We start from the raw sequence: 20,122 nt of genomic DNA, 5'->3' as shown, positions 1-20,122 counted from the left end.
GTACACCTTGAGGTTAGTCTCAAGCCTGCCGAGACTTCCATCTTGTGCATTGATGGTACAGTGTGGGCTACATAAAGCACAGACACAAAAAGACTCAAAATGGAGGCAATCTAATATAGAGGCCCTCAATCTAAGCAGGCTGTAAAAGCTGCTGCCTTTTTAATTATAATAATTTCAACTTCCAAATTACACTGTGTCCTTTTGTACAGTAACAAAAACCTCTTAATATGCTTTTATGACTGTCTAGCCATGAGCTCTGAAGGATGCTTTTGTGTGGACGCTTTTTACATTAAAAATTAAATTTTAAAACATCTAGGAAATTAAAATGTTAGCTTTTCAGATGATGATGTGAGAATTTCCTAAAGCATAACTTTGCGCAGAATTTCAGTGACAAATTGAAGCGTGCACATTTTGCTTCTAAATAGTTAAACAATTTTTACAGGTTTTTGATGCAGAATAGTGCCTTGTACCCAGGGCTGTTCATACCTTTGCAGAACAGACACCTGCTCATGCAGCAGAACTTCCTCTTCCTCTTTTTCCTGACATGTACCCCCTCAATTTGCTGTGGGAGGGGGAGATTGCGGGACACCCCACGGAGCAGATTTGGGATTGCAAAGCAGAGGAGAGAAAGGGGATGCCCTGTTTTATGAACGGAAATAACCCATAGTGTTGAATTTCATCCATAGTATCCGGATAGACAAAAAATGCTTTGGTTAGGGAACCTCTGCACACTGACAGGAGGTGTAGAATTAATATGCCCTGTTATCATATTGGGCTAATAAGGTTTCAAACTGAGAATTCCTTGCAAATGGATGAAAAAGTAGCTGGTAGTTCTACTAATGTGTTGAATTATCTGCAGATTGTTTTCTTTCTTTGTTATATACAGTATATGAGTCACTTTTCCCATAGTGGCTCAAAGTAACTTACAATAGAATCATAGAGTTGTAGAGTTGGAAGGGACCCAAGAATTCATCTAGTCCAACCCCTTGCAAATGCAGGAATCTCAGCGAAAGCATCCATGACAGTTGGCCATCCAATCTCTGTTTAAAAACCTCCAAGGAAGAGGAGTCCACCACCTCTCGTGAGAGTCTGTTCCACTGCCGAACAGCTCTGACGGTCCGGTCAGAAAGTTTTTTCGAATGTTTAGTAGGAATCTCCTTTCTTGTAACTTGAAGCCATTGGTTCCGAGTCCTACCATCCGGAGGAGGAAAGCAGGAAAGAACAAGCTACTTCCCTCTTTGATGTGACAGCCCTTAAGATATTTGAAGATAGCTATAATAAAAGCAATTGAAAATGTCCTGTAAACATCTAAAAGCACAGTTATACAGATAAAAGATGCAGGCTTAGGGATTGCATCCCACTAATAGAGGCTGTAATGTCACGCTTCAGATTAAAAGCCAAACCTGCAGTTAAAGTAGATGAGGGTTTCTCACCCCAAAATTCTCAGCACCTAAAATGGTATACACCATCAAGATTTATGGAGAGTTTCTCTCTCGAGAATAAGTGCTAGCTTTTGGAGTTGTACAGAAATGGGTTAGTCAGAGAGAGAGAGAGAGAGAGAATAGGCTTCATTATTTCATCTTTGCAAAATTTATGCTGCATGAGAATCTGTATTTGTACTTATTATTCCAGCTTTCAGACATTCAAACATAAAAAAATTCAGATTTGAATTGCTTATGGATCAGGACTGTCACCTCTCTAGTTCTTTGTTAGCTCTACAAAGAAGAATATCAGAATGTGTCTGGGTTGTACTCAGTGCTTTGTGAGCAGAACTCCACTCATGCAACAAGGCTTTCCCTTCCTCTCCCCTGAATGCCTCAAAAATCTGCTGGGGTGGGATCTGTGGATCTGATTTTAAAGGATGGCTTCAGGAAAGGCGATAGAAAGGAAAAGTTCTGTTCTACAAGCAGAAGTCTCTTAAGATGGTGGAACATTGGGTATCTCCTTTTTTCAATATCACAAAAAGGATTTCTTAGCCTGTTTATATTGTATTATTTTCTGTCTTAGAGAAAATTCAGAGGCCCAAACTAGTGAGAATAGTTTCTCTCAGAATAGAAATCTCATTTTATCTTTTGTGCATTGCTCCTTTCTCGACCCCTTTTTATGAATTGTTTTTCCCAGTGTGTTTGCTCTATTTCTTTACTTTACCTGCCCTCATCTTCACCATGATATAGAGATGCTGTTTTCACCTCTGCTGTGTTTATTATTTCTGCCATCGTTCTGTCACTGTTTTCCTTCCACATACCTGAATATATACAGAAGTCTTGATCTAGCTAGTTTGATTTCTTACAGCGTTGGTGGTAAAAACATCAACAGATTATTTCATGTCACATTTTATAAAATGACTGGGGCAAGATTTTCTGTAGAAAATGGAGAACAAAACAAGATTATTCCCCTTTTGTATTTGCCACTACCTGCTAAATAACTAAAAGAAAAAATTGTTTCCAGGGACTATTTTCCAAATAAGATTAGTAAGTCAACTTGTTCATAGCCTGAAGGATCACATGCTAAATGCAAATCTGATCACACATTTATATTTAGTAACTTTGGCTATCAAGTAAATTAAAATGGAAAAATGTTATGATTTAAATTCATGGGCTTTTGTTTAAAAAACAAACAAAAACGAATTGTGTGCAAGATATTCCTCATTTGTTATGCCTTGATTGTGTGCGCTAATAACACCACAAAGTGGGTGCAAACTAAATTCTTCTTATGAATAAGAATTTTTATGCAGATCAATAATACAGACTTTGGAGTCTGTGCACTTAAATTACAGGAAATGGTACCTAATTCTTTTCACTTGATTATTAAGCTAACTTTGCTGCCACCTGGTGGCTTTCACCTTGTTACTGCATTGAACCTAGTGCCTGTATTCCCAGATTTAAATCAACATTTAGTCTTCAGGTGTCCATATTAATAACACTGCAAAGTAAGTTTCCTCTTCATGCAGGCTGACTTCCAGGACAAGGACTGGTCATTTTTATTTCTCTGTACCTTCAGAAAAGAGGGCAGAAGGAAACGTCAGGTTCTATTCTTAACACATCAAGCTGCTTCACTACTATTCTGTCCTTTCCTCTTCTGTGGATGTTTAAGAAATGCAAAACTGATGTGTCTGTGTTTTACCTGTGCATAACTTACCTGTCACTATATCTCTGAAAACAGGGGCTGTTTGTAAAATCTCTATAAAAGCAATGGTTAAAGAGATCTGGTCATTTGAGTAGCTCATATAAGTGAAGTCCAATGAGTGGGATCCAAGAAACTGTTGCTTACAGAAGAGACTTTCCCCCACTGCCTCTTTGCTACTGCAGCCTGTGTTTCTTCCTATGAACTGTGCCAGGGAATTTGCTGGCCCCTCTGCAGTAACATGGGACGTAGCAAAAAGGGGCAATCTCTTTCCACAATGGGCTCTCTGGACCCTACCCCCATCTTGTAACTAACATAGTAGTCAAGCTACTAAATCTTAGTGCTGGCCTTTCGCGGTGAGCAGTACTTGTTCAATATGTACATTCTAAGCTGTTGTGTGTATCACTATCTCACTGGCTTTCTTCAGATTTGCTAAAAACCGATATCATGCTATGGACTTTAAACCAGTTTTGGATGATATATTGATATATATCGCCCAGCCCTAGCACCAACCATTGACCTCCACCTGGGCAAGCCAGAGGTGTTGTCCAGGGCACGTTCCGGACAGGCAAAAACTCCCAAGGAGGGTGTGAATCAGGGGCCATTGACGAAAAATGGTCTGAAGAAAGTTCTGAGTGTCAAGTAGAGGTCTGGGAGACCGCATCCAGGTTCCTGACTCCTATTCCTGGGGGGAAATAAATCAGCATGAGCTAATTTCTTAAACTGATCAATTGGGGGGGGGTCTTTTGCTAAATCACTGCCATTACTTGGGTCTAGTAAGCGTGCAGTAAGTTTGATGTATTGATAATGTAGCTATAGGTTTGGTTTTTTTAAAAAAGCAGTTGATTGAATCCAAAGGTTGCACAAGCAGAAGACAGCTCATGCAACCAATCTTTTTATTGTAGCCGCAGCTCATGCTGTTCAGGAGGACTCCCAGCCCTCCAGAGAGACTTTGTGGAGACACAGGCTAAGAGGAAATACCAGTTGCATGAGTGGTCTTCAACTCATATACAGACTGTGGCTCTATCCCAGTGTCAGCTTGGAAATGTTCTATCACCTTTCCTAAGTGATCAGCCAAATTAAGCTGTGCTGGTTAGACTTGTATGTTTAATATGATCCGTATTTTATTTAAATTAATTACTCACCCCCCCATTTCCCCATATTTGTATCAAAGATTCTAAACCAATATAATTTACGTGTGGATGACAAGTTGCCATACTTTACTTTCACATCCCACACAGTGAATGCTGGATTGGCCTCCCCTCTGTTACCTCACAGGCCTGGTTCCATGCTAGTACCATCAGCAAATGTTTGCTGTAGACTATCTGTAAGTCTCTAGACTAGTGCTTAAATAACATGAACCAAATTGGCATGGTGAGTGCTGGCTAATCAATGTGGCTTAAGATGTCTTTGCAAAAGCTTCCAATTTTGGTGTTGTCTTAGTAGCAGTTGATCTTGTGCTTTGTAGAGGCGGGAGCGATGTGGCTGTTTTGGGAGAAGCGATAACAAACCTCTGAAAACCAGACTTCTAGATTCTTTTTCTATACAAATATTGATGGCATATTAAGAAGCTGGCCTACTGAACTTTCACGTTAATTCCTTAAGAGAGGAAGTGTGAAGGTCTTCCACTATTTACATAGCGGGTTGCTTCGATTTATATCATAGAACAGACCCACTGAAATTACTGAAGTTAGATTAGTCATACTCATTTCAATCAGTGTATGATTTAAATCAGTATGATTTCAATTGATACAACTTAGCGTGCCAAGTGTGAGAGTCCGGAAAGAGTAGCTGATGATTCGCTTTAGTTCCTGTGGTTGGCATAGCGTGTATACTAGTTGCCCATTGTTGAAAGTTCAAGTTTTCTTTTGTGCAAAGTGCACTGGTGTCCGAAAGCTAGTTGTGGGGTTCTTGTTTTATGTTGGAGCTGTCTCAATTTTATTGCTGCTTCACCTTTATTATTATTACTATATTTCTTTTTTAAAAAAGATTTGCTCGTTCTTTCTAGTGGTAGAAACTACTTTACTCGAAATTTAATGAAAATGAAGTGCAAGAAGACACTCATTATTCTAGTCTTCCTGATTTCTTGTACAATTTATATTCTTAGTATTTACGGCATAATTAAGACTTCTTACTAACACGGCTGCTTCATTGTAGGAGGACTGACCAACGGTAGTGGTCGCTATATCTCTGCAGCCCCTGGAGCAGAAGCAAAGTATCGCAGTGCAGCAAACACCTCCAGTCTTTTTAGCTCCAGCAGCCAGTTGTTTCCTCCTTCACGCCTCCGTTACAGTCGGTCTGACATTATGCCTTCTGGACGTAGTAGGTTACTGGAAGATTTCCGAAACAATCGCTTCCCTAATCTTCAACTAAGAGACCTAGTTGGACACATAGTTGAGTTTTCACGGGACCAGCATGGCTCTAGGTTAGTATTTGTAACTTATGCTGATGAGTTTGGAGAACATTTACAATGATAAACATTCCCTTTAATTGGGTCTTGCGGGGAAACACATGGAATTTTTGTCATTTTAATTCTCAACGTGAAAAGAGCTGGAGCTTCCTTCTTAATGGGCCTGTTCAGACAGTGCATTGTTACTTTAGGAGTAAGCAGGCGTGGCCATCTGGCTTTCAAGCCCGTCTTCTTAAAAAAGGCTAACATGAGAGAAATCTTCATTCTCAGTAACGAATCACAAGCAATTTACATGGATTTCATTCCACTGAAGTTGATGATTTCATCCTAGTGTAGTCATAATAAATAATGGAGATATTAATTTACAGTAATCTCTTCTAGGACTATGCCAGAGTAGCTTACCAGTTACTATTTAACTAAAATTTCATAAACTTGTAAAGAAACCAAATATCCTGGAAGATGCGGACCATTTGGATCCGTTCCAATCAGTATTCAGTCCTCGCCATGGCCTTGAAACTGCCTTGGTTGCGCTGGTTGATGATCTCTGGCGGGCTAGGGACAAAGGTGAGAGCCGTTTCCTAGTTCTGCTAGATCTCTCAGTGGCCTTTGACACCATTGACCATAACATCCTTCTGGGACGTCTAGAGGCACTGGGAGCTGGGGGCACTGCTATACAGTGGTTCCACTCCTTTCTCCTGGGCCGTGTCCAGAAAGTGGTGTTGGGGGATGAGTTTTCAGACCCCTGGGCTCTCACTTGTGTGGTCCTTCAGGGTTCCATCCTCTCCCCCATGCTTTTTAATATCTATATGAAGCCGCTGGGAGAGATCATCAGGGGGTTTGGGCTGGGTGTTCATCAGTATGCAGATGACATCCAGCTCTACCTCTCTTTTAAATCAGAACCAGTGAAAGCGGTGAATGCTAGTCCTGAATGGGGTAACTGTGCTCCTGAAAGGCCAGATGCGCAGCCTGAGAGTCATTTTGTACTCACAGCTGTCCATGGAGATGAAGGTTAATTCTGTGTCCAGGGCGGCTGTCTACCAGCTCCATCTGGTATGCAGGCTGAGACCCTACTAGCCCACAGACTGTTTCGCCAGAGTGGTGCATGCTCTAGTTATCTCCCACTTGGAATACTGCAATGTGCTCTACATGGGGCTACCTTTGAAGGTGACCCGGAAACTGCGATTAATCCAGAATGCAGCAGCTAGACTGGTGACTGGAGGTGGCTGCCGGTACCATATAACACCGGTCCTGAGAGATCTACACTGGCTCCCAGTATGTTTCCGAGCACAATTCAAAGTGTTGGTGCTGACCTTTAAAGCCCTAAATGGCCTCTGTCCTGTATACCTGAAGGAGCTTTTCCACCCCCATCATTCAGCCCGGACACTGAGATCCAACGCCGAGGGCCTTCTGGCGGTTCCCTCATTGCGAGAAGTGAGGTTACAGGGAACCAGACAGAACCCTTCTCGGTAGCGGCGCCCGCCCTGTGGAACGCCCTCCCATCAGATGTCAAGGAAATAAGCAGCTATCCTATTTTTAAAAGACATCTGAAGGCAGCCCTGTTTAGGGAAGTTTTTAATATTTAATGCTGTATTGTTTTTAACACTCGATTGGGAGCTGCCCAATTCTTACGTTATTTTCAGCTTTTTTTTTTTTAACTACTTTGCTCTAGTTATTCGACTTCTATTCAACTTGAGGTTTTTATTTATGTACAATTCTGGTGCTTACAGATTTATACAGCAGAAATTAGAAAGAGCCACTCCAGCTGAACGTCAAATGGTATTTAGTGAGATTCTGCAAGCAGCATATCAGCTGATGACGGATGTGTTTGGCAACTATGTCATACAGAAATTCTTTGAGGTAAGTGCGTAAAGGAAGCTGTTCAAAGGTTTTTAACCTCTGAGTTTGTTCTGATGGGGGAAACCTAGACTATATTACAACTTCCATGTTTGTGGTGTTGAAGGCTGCTCAAATGCTTTTCTTTCCAGCTTTTCACAGGTAATCTACTGATAGGCGATTTAAATTTCTTATAGTGGCGTGAGATGACTTTCATAGTAACACACAGAGAGGTGTGCTTGGTTTTTGTTAACAGTGCCTTCCCTTCTCTCGTAGTTTGGAAGCATAGACCAGAAGTTAGCCCTTGCTACGCGCATTCGTGGGCATGTTCTCCCATTAGCTCTGCAGATGTACGGTTGCCGTGTAATTCAGAAAGCCCTCGAGTCTATCTCACCAGACCAGCAGGTAATTGTAAGTTAGAACAATATTTTTGTATTCCATTACAAAAAAACCCACAAATGTAAAATGTTTCCTGTTTTGCTTTGCTGGGAAACGTGCTTGTAACAATATAGTAGTCTGATTCTTTATAGGAGGCACTGTTCTTGTTGAATCATAATTGGGAAATGCACACTTGCGGGGAAAGTAACCTGTTACGGACCTGTGTAACCTGGTAATGCCAAATTATTCCTCTGTAGAATGAAATGGTGAAGGAGCTCGATGGGCATGTCCTGAAATGCGTGAAGGATCAAAATGGAAACCACGTGGTACAAAAATGTATAGAATGTGTCCAGCCCCAGTCACTCCAATTTATTATTGATGCTTTCAAAGGACAGGTAATTAGGTTTTTTAATATTTACTTTCTTTAACTGAGTGGTTACTATCCATAGTCGGGATGTGGGTGGCGCTATGGGTTAAACCACAGAGCCTGGGTCTTGCTGATCAGAAGGTCGAAGGTTCGAATCCCCGTGATGGGGTGAACTCCCGTTGCTCGGTCCCTGCTCCTGCCAACCTAGCAGTTCGAAAGCATGTCAAAGTGCAAGTAGATAAATAGGTACCACTCCGGCAGGAAGGTAAGCGGCGTTTCTGTGCGCTGCTCTGGTTCGCCAGAAGCGGCTTAGTCATGCTGGCCACATGACCTGGAAGCTGTGCGCCGGCTCCCTCGGCCAATAAAGCGAGATGAGCGCCGCAACCCCAGAGTCGGTCACGACTGGACCTAATGGTCAGGGGTCCCTTTACCCTTGCTATCCATAATCACAACTTTTCAGATAATATTGGTTAGCACACTGTTGCAAATATAGTCTTCCTAAGTGTGTCTCATTTGTTTAGGGTCCTATCCAGTGCTGTTGTTCTGCTGGTGCAATGGAACATTATTTCCCCTGAACCCCCCCCCCCCGAACCCTCAAAATCTGATCCAGGGGGTTGGAAGACCCTCTGCAGCAGGCCAAGGAAGGGAAGCTCCACCGTGTGAGCAGAACTGTGTGCACACCGGGTCGGATACAACCCTTAATTTGCCACACAGGGCCAAGCCAAGACATTTTTCCTCCTGAGGTGAACCGCAAAATGGCTTCCCCCTCTCTGACAGGGAAGAGACGGGGAGTGAAGATTGATGTCAGGAATAAAGGGGGGATAAAGATCTATATTGTGATCTGTTGCCCTGTGGATCGTGCTGCCTGAGGCAGTTGCTTTACCTGGCCTCATTGGTGGGCCAGCCCTGCACAGGCCTCTCTGCTCAGAGGGAGCATGGCCCACCTATATCCAGAAGTTCTGGTTGGTCACCAACTTCATCAGCTACAGGGATATGGTTGCATGCATCCACTGGCAGGCTCTGTGCTTACCACGGCAGTGCAAATGAGCAGGGTGGCAGGCAGATGAGGGCGAGAAGCTCACTATGTCCCTTGCTGCTTTTGGGTCTGGCTGTTACTGCCATCAGGAGGTACACACAGCCTGGGGTGTATGCTGCTTCTTGGGATTGCAGTATACTGTTCTCCATAAGAAAAGCTTGCTAGTCGCCTCCCCCCTTTTTTTCCTCTGTAGCAAGTCACCAAAGAAAGAAAAGTTTGCTTACCTATGTATGATGAGAGTGGCATGTGCTTTGGAGTCTGCATGCATTGCTCTGCCCTGCCAGGTTGGTTCTGAACAGGGAAGAGCTTCCCTGTCATACAGAATCTCAGTTTAGATAAGTGGCTTTGCTTCATGAAGACTCTTGGTTATTTTTCAGTAGTGGGGTCGGAGAGCTTTAAATAATGCCAATATATTTGGCAACCAATGCACCCCTTTGGTTTCCGATGGTACATGGGTAGAGAAGTATAAAAAGCCTGGGACACAACCCTCTAGCCTAAATACAGAAGTATTTAGCCTAGCCTAAATACAGAAGTAATGTATTTGGCATTAACTCGGGAAGTGTACACTCGATTCTAACCAAACTAAGCCTCCTAGAGCACAACATACACCAGGAGGCTTAGTTTGGTCAGAACTGAGTGTACACATTTATTATTATTATTATTATTATTATTATTATTATTATTATTATTATCTGTTGGGAGCTGCCCAGAGTGGCTGGGGAATGAATGAATGAATGAATGAATGAATGAATGAATACTACTACTAATTTTTATTACTACTACTACTCCTACTCCTCCTCCTCCTCCTCCTCCTACTATTACACTTCCAGAGTTAACACTAAATACATTACTTCTGGTAAATGAGCCACCATAGCTGCTAGAGGGCCATGAAAATTTGTGTCCCTGGCTTTTTAGACTCGTCTACCCTTGTACTACCTGAAACCAAAGGGCACATTGGTTCCCCACTGCAGTGGTCTTCAGAATACAGACCCCTTGACATATTAAACTCTGTAATGGGACGTGAAGAAAAAGTTCCTGTCTTGTGCAACAGGGGATCAGAATTTTCCTATAGGTGCGGTGTAATTTCTTGCCAAAGGGAAAATGCACAAATATCTGTGTTCAGTGTTACACAATATATTAAAAAGTAAAAGTCACTTGTTTTCCCTCCTTCCAAAAACCATGTTTACATCGAATGTTTTTCAATAATGTGGTGTAATTAAAGATGGGAAAATCTCCTTTTGAACACCTGAGGCATCTTCATCTGGAATAGAGCAAATTTAATGCAGTATGTGTTAATAATTATAATCCTGTCGTTTTAAGGTGTTTGTGCTTTCAACTCATCCTTATGGCTGCAGAGTAATTCAACGTATTCTGGAGCACTGCACCGCTGAACAGACACTTCCCATTTTAGAAGAACTGCATCAGCACACAGAACAGCTTGTGCAGGTTGGTGTACACTGAAATATTCTGGGGAGCACAAAATATATTGTGTAGCTGTGTTTTTATTAGCAGATATTAATCAGAGTTTGGGTATATTGGAAGTAAATTCTTTAAAAAAAATCATGTCAACCTTTTCATTTATTAGATTTTTGGTGTAGTATCTGTTGGGCATTATCAGTTTCCCTATATAACTTTAAATGCTACAATTCCAAAACATGCATACGTAACAGTGGTCTCCTCTTCAACTTAGGTTTTTTGGGTGCTTTAAAAAATGCTAAAGTAATGTATATGCTTGAGACAACTTAAGTGTGTTACTTTCAGGATCAATATGGGAACTATGTTATTCAACATGTGCTGGAACATGGACGTCCTGAAGACAAGAGTAAAATTGTGTCTGAAATCAGAGGGAAGGTTCTAACTCTGAGTCAGCATAAATTTGCCAGGTATAGTTAACAGTAAATTACTAATTGCTGTTTAATATTGGGCAGTGAATGACTGCTTTATTATTCCTTTCTGTGCCTTTATATCTGCCTTTCTTTCATCTTGGAACCCAAGGCAGTCACCCCTTTAAGGCACCGACCAAACCCAAACCTGAAATATAATAGGGTGAGTTTAGCCATTGCTACTCCTAAGCGCTCCACGGGATAACTCAAAAAACTTGGGCCACGTGATAGGAACCCAAGCTGGGCTTCCTCCCTTTGCAAGCATTGCCTTTCCTAAGAAGTGGGCAACGCTGCCATGGGGAGCGGTTGTACTTCTCTCTGATGGATATGAGCATGTGATGTTACTTCTTCTGACACAAGAAGGAGTCATTTCAGCAGAATCTGCACCTCAGAGGTTAATGTACAGGAGAGGCCACAGGGATAGATTAGCACGATACAGTAATGTTGTGTTGTCTCATAGTTTTAAGTGCCATGTATTTCATTTCAATGTGTTGCATTTAATCTGCTTAGTAATGTATTTAGCTGGATCTAATTTGTCTCTTTATCTATTCTTTATTCCATTCCATTCAGTAATCTTTCCTGTATTCTGTAATCTTTTTCAGCAATGTGGTAGAAAAATGTGTCACTCACGCATCTCGTGCGGAAAGAGCTTTACTTATTGATGAGGTGTGTTGCCAGAATGACGGTCCTCACAGTGCCTTATACACCATGATGAAGGACCAATATGCAAACTACGTTGTTCAGAAGATGATTGACATGGCTGAACCTGCTCAGCGAAAGATTATAATGCACAAGGTAATTGTGCCTATCTGCTCCAGACTTTGAAAGAACTCTTAATTTAAAAATCATTTCCCAGCTTTTGCAAACTTTGGATGACTCTTGCATGCTTTTGTGTCTGACAGTTTCTCTCTCTCCCCCACAACCTAGTAACTCCATGTTTTAATTCATCATTTTGTAAGTAGCATAATTGAAAATAGGATGAAAGTTAATGATACTGATTTCAAATAGGTTATTTTAAAAATTCTGTGTTGTTCATATGAAAAAGGTAAAGGTTAAGGACCCCTGGATGGTTAAATCCAGTCAAACATAACTATCATCTCACTTCAGGCTGAGACAGTCAGCATTTGTTTGCGGACAGCTTTCCGGGTCATGTGGCCAGCAGGACTAAACCACTTCTGGTGCGACGGGATGCCATGATGGAAACCAGAGTGCACGGAAATGCTGTTTACCTTCCTGCTACAGCAGTACCTATTTATCTATTCGCACTGGTATGATTTTGAACTGCTAGGCTGGCAGGAGCTGGGACAGGGCAGCGGGAGCTCTCCCCGTCATGCGGTTTCGAACCACCACCCTTCTGATCAGCAAGCCGAAGAGGCTCAGGTTCATATACATATGGATGGAAATGATAATTTATCCACCTGGATAGCTCTGTTGGTTGGAACGTGGTGCTGATAATACCAAGATTGCAGGTTTGATCCCCATATGGGGCAGCTGCATATTCCTTCATTGCAGGGACTAGAAGATCCTCAGGCGTTCATCCATCTCTTATGATTCAACCATAACCATGCTTTTTTACTAGACTGTAGATACACACCTGGTTGCAAATAATGTTGAACTATAGTTAAAAATAAACGATAGCTAAATGTGAACAAGCAGCATGCTTGTGTGTAATGCCTGCTTCACTCTTTCCATGCTTTATTTATTACTTATATGCAGTGCTTTTTTTTGTGAATCTTAAGTTTGGCCTCATTGAGGGGCATTATTTCAATATGAGTAGGAAAATGAGAGTACCCCTAAACATTTTTTAAAGAAATAAACCACTGGTTACCGTATTTTTCGCTCTATAGGACGCACTTTTCCTCCTCCAAAAATGAAGGGGAAATGTGTGTGCGTCCTATGGAGCGAATGCAGGCTTTCGCTGAAGCCTGGAGAGCAAGAGGGGGACTTCCGGGTTAGCGCGAACGGCTAATGGCGGATTCCCTCCGAGCTCCGGAGGGAATCGGCTCTACTGAGGACGGGTCTTGCCGTGCCGGCGACACGGGGACCCTCAGAAACCGCAGGCGCGGAAGCCTGCGGACTTGGTGACTCGGTGGGCACCTTAAGCGCCCTCCCCGACCCACGAAGAGCCTTTTTAAAGGCTGCGGAGAGGGTACGGAGAGTGGCGTGGTGCTGAGAGTAGACCGCTACCTCAGTAGAGCGAAGCCGCAAGCCATGGCCAGAGAGCGCTGACTTTCTTCCCAAAATTTGGACTGGATAACAAAGGACCCGTGAGTAGTGGAATTTGGACTTTAAAAATTTTATCCTGTGAATTCGGCACGATCGGGGGATGTGTTAAAGGGAAGTCCGCACCCCCTCTACTTATAGACGTTTCAAAGCAAGGAACGGAGAATTAAGGCGGAATGAATACTGTTTTGATGATTTAAAAGTTTCTCACAAATTTGATAGAACAAGATTTTTGTGCTGGAGAGAAAGGGAATTTGGAATTTTGTGTGTATCCCCCCCAAAAAAACCCGGGAGTGTCCTATTTGGGTGCCGGAGGAAGAAGTGAAAGGAGTTTGACAGCTGTCAAAGAAGCTGTCAAACGGGCGGACAAAGTAAAGAATTTTGCTATTTAACAACTCTTGGAATTAAAGCTGATACATTTGGACTGAGGCGATTGGAAACAAAGTATTGATAATAACAAAGTAACAGATTATTGGAAAAGGACTACTAAATAACTGAAAGCCCCCTAGGGGGAATTAGTGACATTACAATGGCTGCAGAGGGAAAATTACTGGCGGAGATAGAAAAAATGTTTTTTCTCGTGGGAATCCTGCAGGAGCAGAGTATGGCTCTGAGTAAAGTTTTTATGACCTTGAATCCTGAAACAAACAACTCTGCTGAATGCACAAAGGAGACGCATGATAAAAATTCTGCAGCTGAGCAGGAAGAGATGCCTTTGGAATTGACAGAGAAAAAAGAAGGAGTTCAGACACTACAAGTGGAAAATATCAACCAGGAATCTGCAGTGTTAGAGTATGAGCAAGAAGACCTCTGGATTACAGACCTGCGAAAGATGAGAAAGAAGAAGAGAGAAGCCCCTGGAGTACTTGGAATATTAAAACTAGAAAGAACAAAGCAACATGATTGGGACTTTTCTCTTGAGTATGGAAAACTAGATGGTCTTTCGCAGCAAACACTCTTCAACATTCTGGACGAAAGAAAATATGATGTGACTCTGACTGAACTCCTTCGGGGTCTTAGGACCATCAAAGAGGACTACCAATATAGTTGGCAGAGAGGGACTGACAGAGAATCAGACGCCTCGGACGTGAGGAATCCGGGCTAGAACTATTTTTTGTTTGTTTTCTGGACATTTGTCTAGGAAGGGACAGAAACCGGGGCAGGGGGGGGAGAGAATAGAACTATAAAATGATATGTTTTGTTTTACTTGGTCAATGTGACCTATAATTAATATAATAAAGGGAAAATTTGTGAAGGGGAAGTTAGATCGACCTTAAAAAAAAAAGAAATTAATGATTATAAGAGAATTGGATAGTTGAATATAGATAAACAAAAGAATTTAATTTTTAAAAGCAATGTGAATATCTTTAAGAGGTTAGGTAAGAACTTGCTGAATTAATTTTGGAATTGGGATGTAAGAGGAGGGGGTGGGGGGAAGTCAATGAAAGTGGGTAAAGAAATTTAGGGTATGTAATTGTATTGGTGTGTTTGTTTGTCTTTGTCTTTGTGTGTGTGTCTGTTGTTATAAAAATGTAAAAACCCAATAAAAATTATTTTTTAAAAAAAAAAAAAAAAAAAGGAGAGCAAGAGGGGTCCGTGAGCACCGACCCCTCTCACTCTCCAGGCTTCAGGAAGCTATCCACAAGCCTTCGGAGCCCAGCAAGAGTTCCCGCCGGGCTCCCAAGGCTTGCGGATAGCAGCCTGCAGCCCGAAACCTGGGGAGCGCAGCGTTGCGCACCCCGAGCTTCGGGCAGCTATCCGCAACCCTTCGGAGCCCAGCAGGAGTTCCCGCCAGGCCCAGAAGGCTTGCAGATAGCAGCAAGGTCTTGGCAGCGAAAGCAAGGTTGCACGCAACCTCGCCTTCGCTCCCGGACCCGTTCTGGGGGCTGGGGTCGGGGGAAGCTTGGGCTTCCTCCGCCCCAGCCCCACGGCTAAAAAGGAAGCCAAGACAGCTAGCGGGATACATCCCGCTAGCTGTCTTGGCTTCTGCCAAAGCCACGCGCAGCCTCTCCCGGCTGGAGAGGTTGTGCGTGGCTAAAGAGGGAAGCCAAGACAGCCATCGGGATGGATCTTGGCTTCTTCGCTCTTTGGGGCCGGTGGGGGGGGGGAATAATTCCCCCCCCAAAAAAAAACCCCTAGATGCGCCCTATGGTCTGGTGCGCCCCATAAAGCGAAAAATACGGTATATGTAATACATGATTCTCCCATTTTAGCCTCACAGTGAGGTCGGTTAGGCAGAGAGTGAGTGGCTGACCCAAACCATTGAGCTTCAGTGCTGAGTGGGGATTTGAATCCTGGTCTCCAAGGTGCTGCTCTTGCACTGCCCAGAAACATTCCACAATGTGGCTTGTTGTGATGCCTGAACCTGGGTTCATTCCTCCTCTCTAAACAAGCCATGTTCAGAAGCCAAATTTTGTTCTTGGCTTACCTCTTGTTTCTTCGGAGAAACAAACCACTAGCTTGGATGTGAACATCATTGTCTGTGAACTCTTGTGAAGGGAAGGCTTAAAGGAAGACATATCTGCCCCAGTAGAAGAGTTCCTTGCTAGGAAGCAGTGGATCAAAATGCGGTACAGTGGTACCTTGGTTCTCAAACTTAATCCATTCTGGGAGTCCATTCGACAACCAAGGCGCGGCTTCCGATTGTCTGCAGGAGCTTCCTGCAGCAGACGTTTGGCTTCTGAAAAACATTCGCAAACCGGAACACTTACTTCTGGGTTTGCGGCATTCAGGAGCCGATTTGTTTGACAAATAAGCCGTTTGGTAACCAAGGTACCACTATAATTTTTCTTACGCCTGGTCGTCAGTTGGGTTCATCTTAAATATTATTTGTCTCTGAACATTTTATCATTGATCTCGGAGTTCACAGACATTAACGTAAAACTAATAAAGATGTCTTGAATATTCTGCTTCAGTTTATCATCTGCTCTCTTCGCGGTAGGAATGTTTTGACTAAAACCTGGATTTTTTTATTGCAGATTCGCCCCCATATTACCACCCTGCGCAAATACACCTACGGCAAACATATCCTTGCCAAGCTGGAAAAGTATTACCTGAAGAACAGTGCTGACCTGGGCCCAGTTGGAGGGCCACCTAATGGAATGCTTTAAGGACACATTCAGAAAATCTTGAAGATGAATTTTATTGTGAATTATCAAAACATACAACTTAACTCAAAACGTTGTGATTTTTTTTATATAAAAAAAAACCCTATTTATTGACTCTTCATGCATTTGTAAAAAATTTTATTCATGTGTATATTTTTGGGGAATGAATTGCAACATATTGCCATTTCTTATCAGAGACCCATCAGATTGTGTGGCTCACAAAGCACAGAATGCCTGTAAATGATGTAACTATCCGAATAGCTCTCACATTTTGTAAATTTTTACCTTGTAAAGTCATTGAATAAAATAGTTTTTAAAGGGAAAAAAGTACAGTATTCTTTTAATATACTGGCTCACAATCTGGTAGGTCTCCCCAACATCACAGCACATGTTTATATAGTTGTATATAGAAATTAGTTTAATTTCTCCCCCCACCCCTTTGTGCGGAATCCTTTTTTTATAACAGATGAAAATAGATGATTGCATAATTATTATTTAACATATTACAGAAAGTTAAGTTCTGTATTTTGGTGGTTCACAATTTTATAATCCAAATAGCAATCAGGGCACTGAAGAATACCAGTAAGGAATGATAAAATGTGAACATTGAGGAATAGTTTCTACCTTTTTACTTTGGAAACATTTTTTCTTTTTCTTTTAATGTAATGTGCCCTTTTCTCTAGCAGTGTATAAAAGCCATGTATATACTTAGATATTTAATTGATGTGCAAGATAGGGGAATAAAAATCAAGGTGGTACTTTGGTCCAGCAACGTACTGTCTGGGAAAAGAGTAAACCTACATTAAAATAATAGGCAGTCAGTGGGCATAAGGTGTGTGCTTTGTTTTGCATATACAGGATTTGAAAGTGTTGATAGGCTTTGTGTTCTCACAGGTAGCTGCAAACAGTAGGCAGTTAATGGTGGAGGAAAGGCCTACTGAGACTTTGATAGCTCAACATCTAAAGCATGATTAAATATTCAAATAACTTTTTGCTTCCTTATAAATATAAGCATTATATAAGTATAGTTAATAGATGTAAGTTTACCGTTTGTAAGCAGATTTCTTGTTTTCAATGTTTTACAAGCCTTGCTAATTGAGTAGTGACGCTTACTTTGGTTGTACAGATGTACATTTGTAAACCTCCATGCTGTAAATGTAATTTGTTTTACCCCTTTTGGGAAGAAAATTTGCATTTTAGTGTATATTCATACCCCTGTCCCTTTTTTGCCCTGACATAGTGTTGTATAATGTAAATTTATTTCAGCAAATCAAGACTGATTTTTAAAAAGATTCTATCTTTATATGGTTTCAGAACTACGAACCAGCTTTCTTTTATCTATTATGAGGAAATGTTTTTGTTTAACATAGTTGTTCTGTTAATATGGATATTTGGGGAACTTAATCAGTTTAAACATTAATGAGAATAAAGGCAAATTAATGGACTGAAATACTGACCACACAAACCAGTGCTTCTTCCATCTTAAATGTGGCACGATTTGTTTTTGTACAGAAGAGTACTGTATTTTTGGACAGCTTACTTCATCCTAAAGCAAATATGTATGATACTGTCAATTTTTCTCTGAACAAGACACTGTAACAGTAAGATAAAAGCTGTACATTTACAAGCGGCCTTATGTACATTTCCCAGTTTCCTTTTTAAGGCAGAATTGTGACCATATGTGTATAATTAAAATCCTTTTTAATCCTTTGCCTATGAAAATATTTTGGAAAGAAGCTTACTTTGTATATTCAGTTTCGGAAAGATAAAGTGCTTTGTATTTTGTTCAAGTCAGTATTTTGTGTAAACACTTCATTTTGATGTCATAACATAGGTGCTTTGTCTCAAAGCTGCTGGAAGTAGTGATTTGACTATAGATTGCATTGAAACCTTTTGTGGAGAGGCCTAGAGAGAAGATAGGAGAGCAACATGTCATCTCATTTACAAAACGCTCATTTTTATTAAAAATACAATCACAGCATACAGACATTTGCTTACAACAAAATTTAGTATGTTGATAATTTAACACAACTGCTCAACAGTTACTTACACCTTAAAATAACTCAAGTATCTTTCACAATTTGAATTTATATAGTAGTTTCCTCCTTTCCCTATATTTAACTTTTGAAGTTAAGTTTAATGACAGTTATAGCACATTTTCCCAGTAGATACAGGAAACTACTAATCTTTCCAGGGAGTTTGCCGTTGGATATGGTGGTTCATGAGAGGGGAAGTGTGTAATACCTCTAGTCTACCAAGTTAAAATTTCTTCCATTTGTCTTAAACAGTCTTCAAACAATAATTCAGTATTCTTTGGTACATTTCAAGTCTGTTCTGTAACCTGTTGGCTGGCCTAAGTGGCATAGTTATACTCTAATAATATTTTATCTTCTGTTAATCTGACCAATACTTTCTCTAATCAGTTGTATATTTCTGTAGAAGTAGTGTAGGAAACCAAGCATACTTTGCCACATAATAAGCTTTCTTGGTTTGAGGATGTTCTTCCCCCTACAGTCTCTTCCCAATGTAGATTTGGTTATGGAACATTTTTTCCTAGTCTGTTTAGGTCTGTTCTGCCTCTAGGCTGCTCTTAGTTCATATTGAATAATGTAATGTTCACTTGTAATATGCTGTAAAGAAAACAACAAAATGAAAATGTGTGAATAACTTTATGCAATATGCTTGGTCTTATGTTTTGATTCTTATCAAAAAGCCTTGGGTTAAACACTCGACTAAAATTGCTACTTTCATTTCTGGGTTTAGCAGATCTCCAAAGGAAGTTTCTATCAGTATTTTCTTCCTGGGTTTAATCAGTTAAAATTGTGGAATTTTTAATCACCTCTACAGTTTTCCATTTGCTAGAAGAGCCACTTAACAGTATTTTAACTGTCTGACTTTGGACCCTAATAACTTGGTGAAACTGAGCAAATCTTTGTAGAAGTCACAGTAAAAGTGGGCCTTTGTGTGTCCATTAGAGGCTTCATCTAGATTTGAGGGGGCTGGGGGCCCCCAAAGTTGATGGGCATTGCCATTCCAATGGTGTGTGTATGCCGTGTCATGTGATTGATTATGTGGGGCAGGGATTATCTGGGTCCCTCCAATATTTTCTTCAAGTTGGCACCCCTGAGAGGAAGAGTGCGGAAAGTGATTTTTTGTCAATTTCCCCTTTCTCCTATAATGCTCAGTACTACCACCTTTGAAATCCCAGAGCAGCTTTTCAGCAGAGGAGCAAGGTGGTAAGTGCCAAAAAATACTGTCTTCCCCAGCCCGCTTTTCAGTGAGAGCGTTGCATGTGTGCAGTCCTGCTCACAGGAACTTCTGGGTCTTCTCAGCCTTTGGCCCTTCAGACATGGTTAGAATCCCATCAGCCTCACCCAGTGTGGCTAATGGTTAGAGTTGCTGGGATTTTAGTCCCAGACACCAGAGAGGCACCATGTTATGTAAGGCTGCTCTAGATAAATACCAATGAACCTGTGACCCATATTCCAACTACCTGGCTGGCTCTAATGGGAGTTGGAGGCCAACCACATCTCAAGGGCTACAGGTTCCCCTTCCCTGAAGTGTCTGTCAGCATTTTCACCATTAAATCCACACCACAGCATTTCCAGAGACTCCGATGTTTCAGGTATTTTATCTTGGTAGTGTCAAACAGTAACTAGCAATGGAGCCTTAGTTGCAAGCCAGAGCAGAGATACATCCCTAGGTCGCTACCCTATCACATAAGACTTGGCAGAAATGGTCAAATATGTTACAGTAATATAT

The 20,122-nt window shown here is 41.5% G+C and overlaps 1 protein-coding gene across 17 annotated transcripts in view; it reads left to right on the top strand.

The window, feature by feature from the left end:
- Positions 1–19,037, top strand: part of PUM2 (pumilio RNA binding family member 2) — a 62,733-nt gene extending 43,696 nt beyond the window's left edge. For 12 of the 17 annotated variants that reach the window (XM_081856809.1, XM_081856810.1, XM_081856805.1 and 9 more), the window contains 8 exons: positions 5,281–5,548; positions 7,261–7,390; positions 7,643–7,777; positions 8,002–8,139; positions 10,468–10,593; positions 10,909–11,030; positions 11,633–11,825; positions 16,232–19,037. In XM_081856809.1, the coding sequence (XP_081712935.1) occupies positions 5,281–5,548; positions 7,261–7,390; positions 7,643–7,777; positions 8,002–8,139; positions 10,468–10,593; positions 10,909–11,030; positions 11,633–11,825; positions 16,232–16,363 (1,244 nt within the window). In that variant the 3' untranslated portion in view covers positions 16,364–19,037. The remainder of the gene's footprint in view (positions 1–5,280; positions 5,549–7,260; positions 7,391–7,642; positions 7,778–8,001; positions 8,140–10,467; positions 10,594–10,908; positions 11,031–11,632; positions 11,826–16,231) is intronic. The other 5 variants (XM_081856812.1, XM_081856808.1, XM_081856811.1 and 2 more) reach the window with 1 other exon arrangement.
- The last annotated feature ends 1,085 nt before the right edge of the window (positions 19,038–20,122 follow it).

The sequence above is a fragment of the Podarcis erhardii genome (genome assembly GCF_964252035.2).
Source record: "Podarcis erhardii genome assembly, chromosome: 3".
In the NCBI taxonomy this organism is placed as follows: domain Eukaryota; kingdom Metazoa; phylum Chordata; class Lepidosauria; order Squamata; family Lacertidae; genus Podarcis; species Podarcis erhardii.
The sequence above is the reverse complement of the archived record's forward strand: the minus strand, read 5'-3'. Positions and strand labels throughout refer to the sequence as shown.